We start from the raw sequence: 16282 nt of genomic DNA on the forward strand, positions 1-16282 counted from the left end.
TTATTTACATGACTATCGCGGTGGGAGCTCACATACTGCCCACACTACAGCCAACAGCCCAGCTTGTGCACCTGCGGGCTAAAAGAACCAGAACATCATGAGGGCAAACTGTCCCTGCACCGGGCCTGAGGAAGGACAGAGCTGTTCCTGAGGCCACTGCCAACATTCATTTACGCCGTTAGAGGGCAGAAAACGATGCCTTCCCTGGCTTAAACTCCCCCAAGCAAACTACTCACGGGCATCAAACGGGAGTGGACGGCTTTCCCGCTGCCCAGGGGATGAATACTTCCAGGAAAGACTTCTAACCCTACAGTTATGTATCGCCCTCCCGGTCCCCGCACAGCGTGTTGCGGCTCTCCCTGCCGCTCTGCTGCAGACGAAAGCCCTGCGCCAAACCGAACAACCCCCTCACCCCGAGCCAACGGCAGCGTACCTCACGCTTCTCCCCCAGCGGTGGGGAAGGCGGGAAAGGGGCAGGCACAGGACTGCGCATGCGCCCTACAGAGTGCGGCAACCCCTTGACCAGGTTGGGCGGGGCCTGAGGTGGTGCGTCGCGGGGCGGGCGGAGGGAAGCCAGGGCGTCTGGCAGACGGCTGCGGGTTGGCAGTGGAGTTGAGGTAGTGTGGGGCTGTTGCTGCGGGGTGCGCGCTCAGGGGCGGTGCTGTTCTTCCTGAAGTGCTGTGCTGAGCGGCTGATAGGAGTGGGGTGCGAGAGAGTTGTGCCCCTGCCTGAGGAAGGAAGGGCCTTCAGCTGAGTCGGGTGGCGTGAGGGTGGTGGAGGCCCATCAGTCCGTGTGGGAAGCTGAGGTGGCCCCCACTGGTCTGGGTGGGGAGCAGAGCGACCGCAGCCTGGCAGCAGCTGCCGGGTAAGCCCAGGTTTTCTCCTCGTCTGAGCGTCCCGCTTTGCTCTCCTCCTCGGGCTCGTCCCCTGCTTCGGCACAGGTTTGTGTACCTCTTGGCTTTGGCCGTGCTTCTGCTTCCTCCGTTGGGGTTTGTGCAGCCGTCAGCTTTCCCTCCTCCCTCCTTGCCTCCCTTCGTCGTTCCGCTGCTGGTCGTGCTGCCGGCAGGGCAGGTCGGGCTCCTCCCGGCTCGGGCTATCGGTGGCTGTGTTCCCCTCTCATAGGTGCGCGGGGATGGTGCGTTCTGCTGGACGGCCTTGAGCCAGAGCTGTGGTGCAGTGTCCTTGGGTGCTGAGGAAGCAGTGAAGGAAATAAGGGTTTTGTGGTTTCCTTCCTCATCTGTCATAAACTGTGGCTGCAGTGACTCTGCAGGATTGATGTCTGTCGTGTACTGTCAGGACATAACTTTCAAAAGCATGTTTACAGTGATGTGATGGAACTTGGAAAGAAGAAAATTCTTTTCTAATTCCTGTTCAAGCAAAGGTAGGATCCTTAGTCACGTTAGGTTAAGTAATCTGGCACTAAGAAGTCTGCGTACAAAAAATAACAGGTGAAATATCTAATTTTAGGAGAGTACAATATATGCAGCTTCATGACAGCAGGAGTGTGGAATAATGTTTTCTTCTTACTATATAATAAAACTGTAATATCTGATATTTTAACGATGCTTTTAATTTTCCATTAAGTTTATTTCTGTAAATATTTATAATGTATTATTCAGTCTGACTTGTTTCTGCAGCTTCATTAATAATGAATTATTAATAAACTTCCTTATCTTTAATTTCCTAATCTAACATGGTAGCATCCTGTGAATTCTCTTTGATGTGTTTTGTCATCTAAAAAATGCTGCCAGCTAGAATGGGGTGTAATTTTTGTGTCTGTATGCCATAAAGCAGGGAGAATTTTTTGTTCTGTTCTATGACATGATGTGGAGTTTCCTTAGTGCACTTTACATCAGGTTAACAACCAGGGTTTTGTTGTTGTTGTGTTGGGGTTTTGTTGTTTTGCCCACTCGGTGAATTGGGAGAGGGGTGGGCAGTTTTTCACTGTGAAAGATGAGCTTTATAGGAATTGTGGCTTTATTTTAACAGGACCTCCAGAATATGAACGTGCTGAACATAATAGCTGAGCGTGCAATTGTCTCTAACTGTAATGTTTATTTTGGAGCAAATGACTTGAATCACTGTTTTGCTCTTGTGAGAATGTCAAAGAAAGGAGACAATATGAAAACGATGATGATATATTCTAAGTTCAAGTGTCACAAGTGGAGTGATTTCAGTTTCAGGTCAAATGTGGAAATTTATTACTACCTTTGTTTCCGTTTTGACTGCTGGAGGTACACATGTGTATAAAGACTAAATTATTCTGGCCTATTTTTGTCATTTTATGTGTTACAATATCTAATTGTTTGATAATTCATTTCAGGTACTTGAGTACTCCAGAGGATTAAGCAATTAGGCTGGAAATCATTTGGTCTAGTAAATAGGTCTTTTTCTTAAAGCTTTTACAACTGGAAATAAAGCTACCTTTTATTTTTTTTTAAGCTTTTGTAGTCTCTGCTTTTAGAGACTTTTGGCTTTTAGCTTCTTGAAAGAGGCACTGGTACTAGCTTCACAAGCTTGTGATTTAGCTTGGGGATTGGATGTCATTTAACTGCTAAAAGTAAGATATTTCTCCTGGAGTTCGTGATCACTTGCACGTTTTCCAAGAGCAGTTAAGAGCACTAGTTCTTGCATCTTGCCCACGCTGTAAGTAGGATAAATGCATGCTGTCAGCTTGAATTGTCAGCCTGTAGTCAGTATATCTGAAGACTAGTAAGTGTCAGAAATAGCCATTAAATTGTTTTCAGTAGCTGTCAAAAATCTGAGGCTCAGTCACTCAAATGAATATGTTTTGTGCTAGTACAAGTTTACTGCTAAAATGCACTTTATATGGTATTTTTTATTTGACAAGTTTTTTCACCTGTGGTTGAAAACTTGTACCATTACATGAGCTGGGTTTCCTCATATGAGCATTATTAATGGCTCTTAAGTTTATGATTGTCAACTTTATGAAGAGTTTATATAGCCGTTTCCCTATGTAATTTAAAGGATTAATTTTGGGTTGCTCAGAACTAAATGGCTACATTGCTTGTGGGAAACAGAGCCAAGAAAAGAGGACTTAAAACTTATTCCACTGAAATTGGTCTCTTCCATAATATTGAAGGAGAGGCTACCATTCTATAAATAGTCCAATTAAATTTCTGGGCACCTTTTACTTAATTTTTTTACTTAATTTTAACAATGAAATGTTTTGCAGTGCACACGGCTGTGGCCTCAGATAAACTGACAAATCAATCTAGAAATAATAAAAGATGTAGAATAAAAGAACCTATTTGTTTTTAATGCTTCCTCCAGCCTTAGTCTACTAAAATCTTTGAGTGGATCAGGCTCCTGGGAAGGAGTGTGACTCTGAGGCCAGGTCTGTATTGTAGTTTTACCACTGAAACAAACCTTGCATACATCCATACTCAGCTGAATTCTGCAGGTTTCTTGAAATAAAAAAGACAAGTTAAATTCTTCCTCTTTCTTTTTTTTGTTACTATTCTACGGGAATTGTGTTTGTGTAGATGTTGCACCATGTGTACAGGTATGACCAATTCTGCAGTGGCAAAGTCTCCACCACTGCAGCTGTCACTTTGTTAGTTGACTCCCCCTCCCCTCCCCTTTCAGTTTGCTTTAATGACATCCCCCTTCCTCTTAATTCTCTTTAAAATGTTCAGTGCAAATCTCTCTCTTCTCAGTAGCCTACATTCATAACTGCAGGTATGGCTCTCTAAAACTAACTACAGTTAGCTGAACATTATCATCTCAGAAGGAAGTTTTGGGGTGCCAGGGGCTTTGGAAAGAGTGATGCAAACACAGCTGTGAAATTTCAGGGAGTAGAGGCTTTGAAACGGTTAAGTGTTGAAAGGGAGTACTTGTCATAGCCTAATGTTCAACTGCAGTGAAAAAAATTATGGCAGTCTTATCGGGAAATAGGAACTTAAGAAGGTTCCACATGCTCTGTCATGTGGCTCTTCTGAGCAAGGGTTCTACTGGTGTGACCTGAACAACAGCGATAAAGCATAAAGAAGTAATGAAGTGTCCCAGATGGAATGAAGCTGAGATTTCTATTTATTTATTTTTTTAAAGAAGCTGATACAGAGATGTAGAAACATTTTGAGGCCCAGATGGATCCAGTGGGAGGAGGGGGACTTCAGCAAGTATAACATACTGTCCCCATTGATATCTGCTTTCTTTAATTTTCTTCACAACCCTTGCCAAGTCATTTCCCCTCTCAAAATCTTGAATTTTGGCTGACTGCCCACAGGCAAGGAACAAAGAATTTCTGTTCTTAAATAGTTGATTTATTTTAAAAGCATTCGCTGAGAGTAGTAGGTAAAATAAAGGGGAAAGGTGTTGGAAAAAAAGCTAGGGTACTTTGAGGTACCCAAAAGTACTTGAGCAGACTCCTTAGACATGCAGAAAAACCCCAACCAGTTGTTGGCACAAAGTGTAAAATAAAACCAATGCAAATAGGAGTACATGCCTTCAAATTAGAAACAAGTCAGCACAAAAGGTAATTTAGTGTGTGGGCACTCAGATAATTTTATACCACAGCCACTGTAAACTTGATGTGTGGGTTTTCAAGTCTAAAGCAGTATGGGTTTCCTTTCAACTCAAAGTCCAGCTACAAAACAAATTGGTTGTGTGCTGTTCTTAGAAGCCCGTAGGAGGTAAAACTTCCTGATTTAAGATATGTTTGAGGTTGTCCCAGCAGCTCATCAGCACCTCATTGAGAGACTGGTGAGGGAACTGGCGGTAGCACACAGGGAGGTTTTCTTCTCTCTTTGTTGCAGCACTAAAAGAAAAGGTTTTCTTGGTAGTTACCCTTTTTTGCTATTCCCTTAAACCTCTTGTCTTTCTATGATATCACTTGGAATATCTATTAAAGTTATCCCTCAAAATATGGGTAGCAATAAGGCAAGGGTGTTTTTTTTTTTCTTTCAGCATTTCCTGGTGATTCAAGTCTGGGGCATGCAGTCAGGGAGTGAAGGAACATATGCTGTGGGAGAAGGTATAAAGATAGATGTCCTGGAAAAGACACCAAGCACTAGGCAGACTCCTTTGTCAGTGCATTCCAAAAGTGGTACAGAACTGTTAAAACCTGCAGTTCTGCAGCTGTCATTTTGATAAGGCAGCCTTTTTTTATTCCCAGAAATATGCCTTGTTACCTATTCTGAAGATGGCAGTGTGTTGTATAGTGCTGGTTTTTTTTTACTTGAGCCCAGCAACTATTAATATAAATTCTGTCTTCTATCACCTAATCGATGATGCAGTCTCTGAAGACCCTCAAGTCTCATCAGCACACAGGTACAACATTTTGATGGGCTTTGGTGTGTCAGGCATTGCTGAGGTTTTGTCAGTAGGGTATCCTTCTCTTTCCCTCCCTGCTGGTGACATTTTTCTCTTGACCAAGTTTTACAGTAACAATAATAGAAATACTTCACATGCTGAGAGCTGATGTCATCAAAAGACAGCTCAAACATGGTCTCATTTCTTTGGGGTCATGTGTTTCTGTTAATTGTTTGCTTCCAAGTAGAATATTCTGCGCTTTTACGGTGCTGTGCAGTTGTCTGAAGCTGATTAATGAACCTGGGAACCAAAAGGCAGTGTTGGTCTGCAAAAGTCACCAGTACGGATGTGCCAGTACAGGAAAATGGCATCTTTTTAAGAACTCATGTGCTCTTAAAAATATGAGGAAGGTGATTCTTCCTTGGGCACCAGTTTTAAATAATGCATTATGTGGGTAAGATGATTTGTTAGAGCGAGTTTGTGTTATGTGTTATAGGAATGGAGAACTGAAGTTTCTGTGTATTGCCAGGACTTGTGGTTTTCCGAAACAGGACATACTTAACTTCTTTGTCAGCTGCACCTCATTCAGGTTTTTCTCCTACTGCCAAACCAACAGCCATCTAAGACTGCAAACATCATTTTTGGCATTCCAGAAAGTCTCAGCATGTAGCTTCTGAGCTTCTACATGCTTAGTTCATTGCCCCTGTCTTCTAAGATTAATTGGTTAGTGACTATGTTCTGTGCTTTTTTTGTGTATGTCAGTCGTTCTTCAGAATTCCCATTTTCATTGCTGCACAGCAACTGCACTGACAGGTTTACAAATAACACAGAACTAGCCTGTCTGCACTCAGAATGGTCAGCACAATGTCCGGCAGCTGAATGACTGTGATGCTCAAAGTTTTATTTTGGAAAATAAAAGATTTTGGAGGTCAGAGAGGTAAATGGGCTGGGGGAGGGCCTTACCCTAAATAGATGCAAAAAAGGAAACTAATAGGATAGAGCTGGTTGAACAGTGAGAATATTTCCTGGTATCTGTAATTCCATGTGAATTTTGTTTTTCTGAAACCTTGGTTGGCTATTGCAGTGAGGTATCATTGGGCCTGTTTACAACGTAGCTTATTGTATATTAATACAGCAATCTCGCTGTACTGAGAGATGTTTGCTGCAATGAATTTAATAGAAATGTCTCATATAGGCATAGAAAAACTATGATAAACATGTACTGGTCTTTTCATAAGCTGACTAGCAGAACTGATGGTGCTGTAAGGTGTGTTGTAACCTTTTAAGGATTTGGGTATGCCTGGTTTTCATGATACCCTGAGATGTTTCAGAGGACATACGAGGTGTTCCTTTGCCTTACAGACTTGCGTTTTTTGTGTTGTACTTGAATATAATCTCTGGGTTTTGCTGGGAATAAGTAAAGCAGAATCTGAGGAAGACTCCAACAAATTTCAAGTATGATGTTTTGTAAGTATGGGCTGGTTTCCATGGTGAAGGGTCAATTCAAACTGAAGTCTGATGCTGCTGTTCAGTTAAGTAGCATCAGAGATACTAGAACTTTGTTACAGAACATAGAATGGATTTTCTGCTGCTTTTTCTTTGGCCGTTGTTCTTTTTGTTTCATGCACTCAGTAATATAATTTATACATGACTGATGTTGGAACGCAGCTCTGAGGATAGAGACAAGATTTTGTTTTGGAGTTGCTGAGTGCCTTAGTTCATTGGTTTCATTGCCAGCTGTACGTCAGTGTTTGTTGTGGTACTGCTGGACAATGTTAAATCCACATTGGCAGGCTTTGGCAATACATTTTTTAGACAACCAGCAGTGGCAACAGTGAAGAAAACCAAACTTTGTCTGTGAAAAGCAGACCTAGTCTCAGATACTTTGTTCAGGAATTGCTTGTAGTTCCAAATTGTAAATTTTCAGAATAATACATATGCACGTGGATTTTAAAGAACTTTGAGAAATTGCCACGAGTCAGTCACTTCAGGCTGCCTATTGAAAGGATTATCTGGAAGGTATTCTCCTGTTTATGGATTCTTGGATTTTTTTTGGATTCTAGGACCTTTTGCCTACATAGTCAGGTCAGCAGTTTCATTTGGTATGTGTTTGTTCTGTTTGTTTTAGTTGGCTTGGTTTTGTTTGTTGTTTTCCATCTTGTTTGGTTTTGTTCTTTTTTCCTTTCTCTCCTCAGATTTTCAAATTTTGTCATGGCTGTACTCCTTCATCTTCATGGTTGACTTCCTTTTGTCTCAGTCTTCATGATTATAGACGGTAGGAATTCCAACAAGGTATAGCTCTGTTGTGCCCTTTTTTCCTGTTGATCTCTGCAGAGAGTGATGAGGTTGCGTTCTCACCCAGGATAAGTTGGTGTGAAGAAGGAAGTCTCAGTCTCTGTGGAAAGATCACAAGACTTATGGTTCCCTTCTCACATGTATGCTCTTATCTCATTACTTCTGAAATACTAAAATCAAAGGTCCATTCTGAGGACAAGTTTTTTTTAAACTATAATGTTCATGTAGAGAAGCGCTGACCCTTCAGGGCAACAAGAGGCAAAAGAATATTCCAATCTATCCATCTTATTTATTGTGCTATTTTCTTCCTAATATGTACACCTGCTGCTCCAATACCCTGTTTTCCTACTTGCAGAACACATGGGTATAAGCTTGCTTTTATTTTTATTGCTGCTCTACACTGTGTAATCTTGGAAGGCTCTTGCAGGAAGTGTGTTATGGGTCACTAGAAGGGCATGCTTCAGTGCCCAATCTCCAGAACTTTAAAATTACACTGAAATTCAGTTAGGGGGAATGGCCTCTAAAAATGCATAGGAAAAGTGACAAGTACAAATAGTTCCCTTCCTTTTGGTACACCTTACTCCCAGTTCCTTTGCCCTGTGTCAGTATTTGGGTGTTATGCCATTTGCTCAGCAGGTTAAATCCTTGATTTCCGTTAGTTTCAGTAGTCAGCATGTGCACTGTGAATCAAATATACGTGGCAGAGACCCAGTTTGCAATTCCTGCTGCTCCTTGGCTGGAGTTTTTGCAGTCTGTTCCTTTTGGCTCGGCTTCTTGTCCTGGCTTGTGGTCTTACTTACAGTGGGATGCTGAGTTACTTCCATTCCAAAGCTCTGTAGTGAGGTTGTCTAAATGCTTTAGGATAAGATATGGCAGGAGATCGGTGGAGAGCTGAACTTAATTTAAATTCTGCAAAAGGTATCTGTTATTGTCAGACTTTTTTTTTTTTTTTAATAATGCAGAATGTAGACTTTTGGGAATAGGGGTTGAAACTTATGGTCTCTCCCTGAGAGATACTATTTGGTCTTCTGAGCCATGATGTGAATACCCTACTCCTGGACCTTATATGTAAATGTGTTCCATCATACTTCATACCATTCAGGAATGGTGTAGGGTGCATAGTGATGTAGGTACAGTTTATGCTTTAAAGTCTGAGTGCAGAGCCATGGATTTGGCAAAGAGCTAGGGAAAAGAAGTTTTGATTAGCTCATGTTTAGGGAGGATCTGTTTCAGGAAATCTTTAACCACACAATTCCAAATAATCATGCTGATACTGTAGAAGATAAGCTTTTATTGTTTTCTCTCTTATGTACTTAGGACAAATTTATGTCATAAGTATTTTTTGGGGGGATAAGTACAATTTTTGGCCAAAGTACACCACACTGAATTTACAGTGGGATTTCAGATTATTGCATGTTGGCTATCTGTCTGTGTGTGCGTCATATCTCACCGTTAAGGTGAAGTAAGCTATTCCTCATTAAATGACTTGTGATTGCCCCTTGCAGTGGCAACAGTAAGATTTTATGTACTGGCAGTTACTATAGGGCATTTTACACAGAATAACTTGTTACTTTACAGCAGCTTTGGCATCCAAGTACTAATATTGCCCCTGCCTTGGGCTGATAACTTTCAGAATAATTTAGATATGCATGTTGATTTTAGAGCACTTTGAAAATTTGCTACTTGAATCAGTCATTTTGGCCTGCCTATTGAGAGCATTATCTGCAGAGTGAAGGTGAAGGGTGACAAGCACAACTTGGAACCCTCCTGGAATGACACTTGTGTCTGCAGCAAACTGCGGTGTGTCGGCATAAGGCCAGTTGTACTGGTCAGCAGAGGCAATGAAAAATGCTGTGGAAGCAGAGTTAAGTTTAGATGAGTGCTTAGCAGGATAAGAAATTCTGTCTCAGTAGTACAATAAAACCAGACACTATAGAAAATCTGGCGGGGAGCACTGTTAAATGTGTAATTTCTGTCTGAAAAGCACTCATGTCAGGTGAGATATGGGGAAGAATGGGGAATAACAGGGGAAATGTAACTATTATGTAAAATAAGTAGCTTTATCCAGACTATGTTAAATAATAGAATTTCCCTCTCAAAAGTATTGAATAACTGGAGAAGTTTCAGAGGTGGCTGAAACTGAGAAATACGAGGTAGGCAAATGTAAAGAGACTGAAAAGATCAGAGTCATCTGGGGGAGAAAAATGAGTAAGAGAATGTATATAAGCATATATGTACATACATATCATTTATGATGAATCTGGAACATCTGCCGTCATGACCTGGTAACATGAGAAGAGGGACACATTTTCATGAGATTCTCACCATTTTTTCAGTTTGTTGAAATAGGATATTGAGCATTTAAATGTATTCATTTATAATAATATAGAAATAGATTCTATGTTCTTCCCTCAAGTTAAGTTAAAAATTTCTGGTTTAAAAGCACATGGTTTGAAGCCCTAAACTTCAACCACTCCACATGAAAATGAAGGTCTGTTTAGTCCTGCACTTTGTTTAATTTGTATTTTTTTTGTCCTCCCCCAGTGCAGAGCTCCCTGAAGATGTCTGGCTCATATTGCTTCAAACGATCTGGACATTTGCTGCTTAACTGCTGAAGCTTTTCCACCATCTATTTTTCTCCTGAAGCCTTAATCTATTAAGGGATCATAATTGGCTGCTATGGTAAGACATTTTTAAAGTGGTAGTAAAGTGCTAAAAATGGGTGCAATGTGTCAGTGAATTTTGGTTTTATTTCTTTGTTTATTAGCAAGATACAAAATCTAAAAGAATCTTAATGCTGTACAAAACCAGAAAAGGATGATGCCCAATTTTGAACTAACTAATGAACCAAGAAACTCTGTTCTGCATTTTATCTGTTTATACTTGTCCTATGCTTCTAAGTGAGGAATAAGGATCAAGTGAAGAATAAGTATCAAGTGAAGAATTTCACAAGATCTTTTTTTTGTGTGTGTATGCAAATGATATAACATCTATCAAAATGTTCTGTGGAAGTCCCTTACAAGTCTCTTATAGATATTGCATTTTGTGTGAAATGCATTTGGGTTTAATGTCAGTTCAAATTATGGTATTTAAAATACTTCAGGTGATTCTTAGAAGCATAAAAGTTTGGGGTTTGGAGAATAAAATTTGGTAAAATCAGAGGAAAACTTGTAAATAACAGGTGAGATGGGAAGATGACTGTATCTCTAAGCCGATACAAATCCACAACTGTTTGCTAGACTGCGGTAATACTGGAAACTGGTATTTGTCCTTGATCTCCACAACTGTAGCAGTTTTGAATAACCAGGTGATCTTTTACAATTTCAGGGGTCCAGACCAACTACAATATGAGAAGATGTATTCAAGATGATCGAGCCAGAAGATCTTTTCACTTCATAGAATCTTATTTTTGTTTATAATGTAATATAATTTGACAGAGCCAGGTTCAATTATTTATCTTGAAATTAAGACACGCCTGTGACCTTCATCAGAAATGTTTCTAGCATTTTCAAGGAAAAATATGTCCCAGAAACTGAGCATGTTTTTACTAGTTTTTGGCATCATCTGGGGTTTGATGTTGCTACGCTACACTTTTCAGTATCCAAGACGCCAAAGCAGTGCCGAGTTGCGTGGACAGATATTAGATCTGAGCAAAAGATATGTCAAAGCACTGGCAGAAGAAAATAAAAACTTAATTAATGGTGGTGGTGTAGCCTCTATGGCTGGATATGGTAAGAGAAAAAAACAAACATTAGTTATTCAAATACCCTATAACTGTAAAGTTAAACTTTTCTACTTTTTAAAAGTAATATATACTGCTATGTAAGAGGAAAACCCCTCTGTATTAATGAAGTTGATTTTAGTTTATTCACTGAAGGTGAAGATTAAGATGTGATACAAAATCAAGCTTGAGATGTGAGATTTCTGTTTTCCAGGAAGGTTTTAGATATCTCCAGGTATACGACTACTGTTACTTACAGGATTAACAGAAGCACTGTGCTTTTTCTGAATCTTAAGCTACTGAGGAGTAAGCACATGCTTGATAAGGGGACAGTTTTAGATTAAGTCACTTCATCATTCCAAATTCTTTTTGAACCTCGCTGCTAATTTCTGCTTTTATTTCTGTAATTTTATTCTCTTCAAGTAGTAAAAAAGCAGCAGAAACCAACATATTGCTTAAGTTTGCAGTCTTGAGACTGCAAGGCAATTACGAGTTTAGGAGAATCTCTTCTTGCTTTAGAAGTAGCCATTAGAGGTAGTGTCTCTGTGTCTCTGTGGCTTTGATACTTGCTGCATCATATCTCTCTGATTTACGTGTTAACTTGATGCATATGTGGCCACTATTCATCATCTTCTGAAATACAGAAAAGATAGCTTTGGGACTGTAGTTTTGAGATCTTTTCAGCAAAGCTATAGAAATGTCTTAATTGGAACTCTCTGGTCCCTCATAGCTTCTTCTGAGGGAAGGCTGCAGTCAGCTCTAGTTAGTCTCTTAGGTATTAGATCTGAAGAAACTACCTGTGTTCTGTCAAATTTAAGAAATGTATCTGTGAAAATAAGGGAAGTATGAGGTTTAAAAAGAAATATGTTTTAAAAAGAATATATGTAAAGATCTATGTTAATGTACTTTGATCCCCTTTTTAAGGAATCCTTGAAGGAGTGGGCTGTACCAGTTGTAGGATGCCCTTAAAAGGCACTCTGATAGGAGTACAAAGAGCAAAAGTGGATCTGAATGCTTTTGGCTGCTGCTCAGGAACAAGGAGGCGAGTCTGATGACAAGATGAGCAGGAAGCAACTGAAGATGAGGACAGCAGTATTACAATGTCCCAGTCTTAAATTCTTTCATTTATTAAGTTAACATTTTTGCCAGTCAGACACTTCTTTTTGCTTTCTCCCCCCTTTTGTCTTCCTTCCCCCCCCCCCCTTTCTTTTTGTCTTCAAGGATTTTCTGCCTTTACCGTGGAATTACTTTTCTGTGTAATTTCTTTTAAAAACCCTTGTGTACTGCAGCTTTCTACTGCTGCATGAGTCTTGAAGTGTATTTCCAAGTGAGATTTGCCTTCTGAGGTTTTGTCTGAAGTTTTAATAAAAATAATGAAGTCAACTCTTGATCTACATGCTGAACATCAGACTTGCAACTTAAATAGGCAGTTCCTTTCCTCACTATGGTACTACAGACTACATGGCCTACTGTGTTGCTGACTGCAGACCCTGCTGTGATTCAAATTGTAACTCACTTTCCAGCTCCTAAGATAACATTGCTAAACCAGAACTAGTTAGTTTTAGAGGGAGAAACTGATCTGAGACTTTCTTTTATTTTACTATTAGCATTTTAATTTTATCTGGATTAATACCTTTTTTCTTCATATCTGTATTTTTACTCCCCAATTTCTGTGGTTAGTTAAGAACGGATGAACTAAATCAGAGGGACAGAGTGTGTCTGCGTGTGTTTTGGGGCGATCTTAACGCCTTGTAAAACCTGGCAAGTTTGTTCATTTTTTCCAAATCTGAGAGAAGATAGCATTGACAACAGCATAATTAGCTTGTGTTGAGAGGTCTGTTACTGGTTTTGTGTTCCAGAACATGGGGTATTTTTTTGCTGTCCTTTCTCTTATTTTTCAGTCAATATAGGTCTAAATATATGGATATTTTTATTTTCCTTCTTTATAGCTTATGTAAAAAGTGGTAAGATACTTTCTTGTAGCTGTTCTTCTGTGGTACGGATCTATTATTTAGAACTACGTTTTTTATGTTGGAAAGTAAGTATGTTCTGTTGCTGTCCAAAGCTAAAAGGTGATGTAGCTGAGTGTCCTAGTGCTGTTGTCAAATTAACTTTGAAATATTGTCTTTGAAAAGTCACTAGTCCAATGTTCCAACTAGTGGTTTTGTTCTTGCACTCTGTCTGCCTTCACAGTTCACTATTATGGTGGTATCTTCCTTGCCTAAAATAAGAAAAATCAAGCAGCTCTTTAATTCTGTACTTATATACTAATCTGCACTCTTTCCCAAAAGTGGGAAGGATAGCAAGTCTTAAGATCTGAGTGTGTTGAAATAGCAGTTCTTTTCCACACAGAGCAAATAACAGGATCTAATTTGGTTATTTTTTCCATTATCTTCAGCTGATCTTAAAAGAACAATTGCTGTTCTTCTGGAGGACATCTTGCAACGCCTTGTGAAATTGGAAAACAAAGTTGATTACATCGTTGTGAACGGCTCAGCAACAAATACCACTAATGGAACTAGCAATCAGATGCCAGTAACTTCAAATAGACGTGCAAAACCAGCGAGCAACATTAGATAGCACACAGGGCCACTTTGTGTTGCTACATCTATGATGGGTAATCTTTAAGATAAGCATTTTATCTCTGGCTAGGGCAATGCAGTAGTTGACTCTAAAAGAAGCATAAACTATTCTATTATACAATGTGCTGGCTCTATATAGGTCTAACTTATGTGCATAGGTTCTCAAAGCATTATGTCATCGCCTTTGAGCAATACTTCCGAAGTGATTGTTGTCTTTAAAGATATTTTGATATCACGATTTGATGTAGTATGCCATTGGATAATAACAATAAATGGAAAGCAATGGGGAACTTAAAGGTAGGTTTCTAAATATATTTATTTAAGTATAAATAGAACATATCTTTTGGATAGGTGAGCAGTATTGTAGCTTATTCATGTTTTGTGATCTTCATTAAGCTGAGGTAACTGAGGAAAACACATTGCTAAACAGATGTTAGAAAATGTGTATACTTACAATATTTTGTTACTCATTTACTAAAACAATATTAAATTGAGGATAGCATTGGCAGTAATATTTAAAAATTGTGACCCAAAGAATGTCTTTATTTGCACTATTTGTCAGAATAGCTAGAGAGAATTTACTGTATATTTAAGAAAATTAATTATAATAGGAAAGCACCCTAGGTAGTAACACTGTCTAGGTATATCTTTACGCCAGAGTTAGGGCAGTTAGAATATCAAAAGCAAATCATAATCTGTGATACCTTAGATGATAATTTCTTACAAAGATATTTGTGTATGTATTTTGTAATTGTAGATAAAATTATTTAAGTGATGGAGATAAGTTTGGATATGTGAATACTGTTTATTTTTATTCACTGCTGTTTCTCTTGAACCTTTTAGTACCTTGCAATTCATGATGAGTATACCACACCGTCTCCCTAAATTGCTTTTTTCACTGGGAGTAAAAGCAATGAAAGGAAGCAAGGCATCTCTATACTTAGTACACCCCATGTACTAAGGGTATCTTAGCGTGGAGCACTTGAGAGCTAAGGTGATGTTTGCCTGATGTCTAAGCTAGCCTTACAGCAAAGTGAAGTACAGTGCAAATGCACTGTACTTCAAAATGTTACTGAAGTAATTCAAGAGTAAGTGCCGCTGAGCCTGTTTTTTAATATGTACTGAATGTTTTTTTGGGGGAGGGTATGTTCAGGGATTTCTGCCAAAAGCGTGCTCTGAGTGGGGTTTTTGGGGGTGGGTAAAAACGGAGGTGCTTCAGGTGTACCATCTGAAGTTAAGTTTTTGGTTTGGGTTTTTCTTCATTTCCCTGCTGACACTCTGGACTGTTATAAAGGAAAATACACTTACGACCTTAGTTAGAATCCAGGTGATTTTTTTGCCCTGTTACATTGTGTGTAAACGTGTACTCACTTCAATGCAGAAAGAGAAAAATAAATTTTTAATTGTACTTGTAAAAGCTCCTGTTTGGTTTTTTTGTTGTTGTTGTTTTTTGGACAAAACCTTGTCACTCTGGTTACATGTGGTTTAGGTGTTTCTGGACTGGAAAAATCTTATGTCCCTCAAGTTTAGTAGTAGTCTATCTGGTATCCTTTATTATTCCTGTTCAATCACTGAATTCTTTTGTTCTTGAGCTCCTAATGCTCTGGGACTTTCCTCAGGTTAGAGGTGAGGGGAGAAATGAATTAAAAATTTAGATTTTTTTTTTTTAATGGTAAAGATTCAATTCACTTCTTAAAAGTGAAGAAGACTGGTGCTTAACTTCTTCTTAATCTGCAAGTCTCTACTGACAATGTGAAGACAGGCTTTTATATCTTCTCTATCTGTGCTTTTCATTCGCTGGGTACTTGATTGGTACCAAACAAAACCTTGATGGATAGCGTCCCTTTGTGCTGTAAACAGTAATATGAGTTGTTCTCTGTGTGTGACTTTTGCTTTTCTTGTAAGGGTATGTGAAATCTTAAGAGTTATTAAGGCTTATTAAACAAGCATAACAAAAGTTGCAAGGTGAGCATTTGTCCCTATGTGCACACAGAGGTTTTCTTCAGCAGTTTTGGAGGCTGCTATACTAGCTTATGTGTAGCTACGTACATAGTAATTCATGGTGCCATTAGCAAATAGTTGCTTGTCTCAGGTTTCAGTAGTACAATGACTCATTGGAATTAGCTTGTATTTGACAAATATATAGGGAGAACTGTTAACTATCTGTAAATTGCATTAATGCATATGGTTCGCTAAGTCATGGAAAGGCTTGGGTTGGAAGGGACCTTAAAGTTCATCCAGTTCCAACCCCTTGCCATGGGCAGGGACACCTTCCACTCTAGAGCAGGTTGCTCAAAGCCCCAACCAACCTGGCCTTGAACGCTGTCAGGGATGGGGCAGCCACAGCTTCTCTGGGCAACCTGTGCCAGCACCTCAGCACCCTCACAGGAAAAAATTTCTTCCTAATGTC

The 16282-nt window shown here is 39.5% G+C and overlaps 1 protein-coding gene across 2 annotated transcripts; it reads left to right on the forward strand.

Annotated features, from left to right (window-relative positions):
• Positions 1-550: 550 nt before the first annotated feature.
• Positions 551-15829, forward strand: CCDC126 (coiled-coil domain containing 126). Of its 2 annotated transcripts, XM_080611417.1 has the most exons (5): positions 581-617; positions 7470-7549; positions 10114-10251; positions 10897-11300; positions 13689-15829. In XM_080611417.1, the coding sequence occupies exons 4-5, from the start codon at positions 11063-11065 to the stop codon at positions 13868-13870; spliced, it is 420 nt and encodes a 139-aa protein (XP_080467543.1). In that variant the 5' UTR covers positions 581-617; positions 7470-7549; positions 10114-10251; positions 10897-11062; the 3' UTR covers positions 13871-15829. The 2 variants fall into 2 exon arrangements, with proteins under 2 accessions (XP_080467542.1, XP_080467543.1); XM_080611416.1 differs by lacking the exon at positions 7470-7549 and having other exon boundaries at positions 551-617.
• The last annotated feature ends 453 nt before the right edge of the window (positions 15830-16282 follow it).

The sequence above is a fragment of the Psittacula echo genome (assembly GCF_963264785.1).
Source record: "Psittacula echo genome assembly, chromosome: 2".
NCBI classification, from domain to species: Eukaryota; Metazoa; Chordata; class Aves; order Psittaciformes; family Psittacidae; genus Psittacula; species Psittacula echo.

Coding starts and splice junctions, on each gene's coding strand:
- CCDC126 (XM_080611416.1), top strand. CDS start 11,063: ATGTTTCTAGCATTTTCAAGGAAAAATATGTCCCAGAAACTGAGCATG. Junction 11,301..13,688: donor AGCCTCTATGGCTGGATATG/GTAAGAGAAAAA, acceptor CATTATCTTCAG/CTGATCTTAAAAGAACAATT.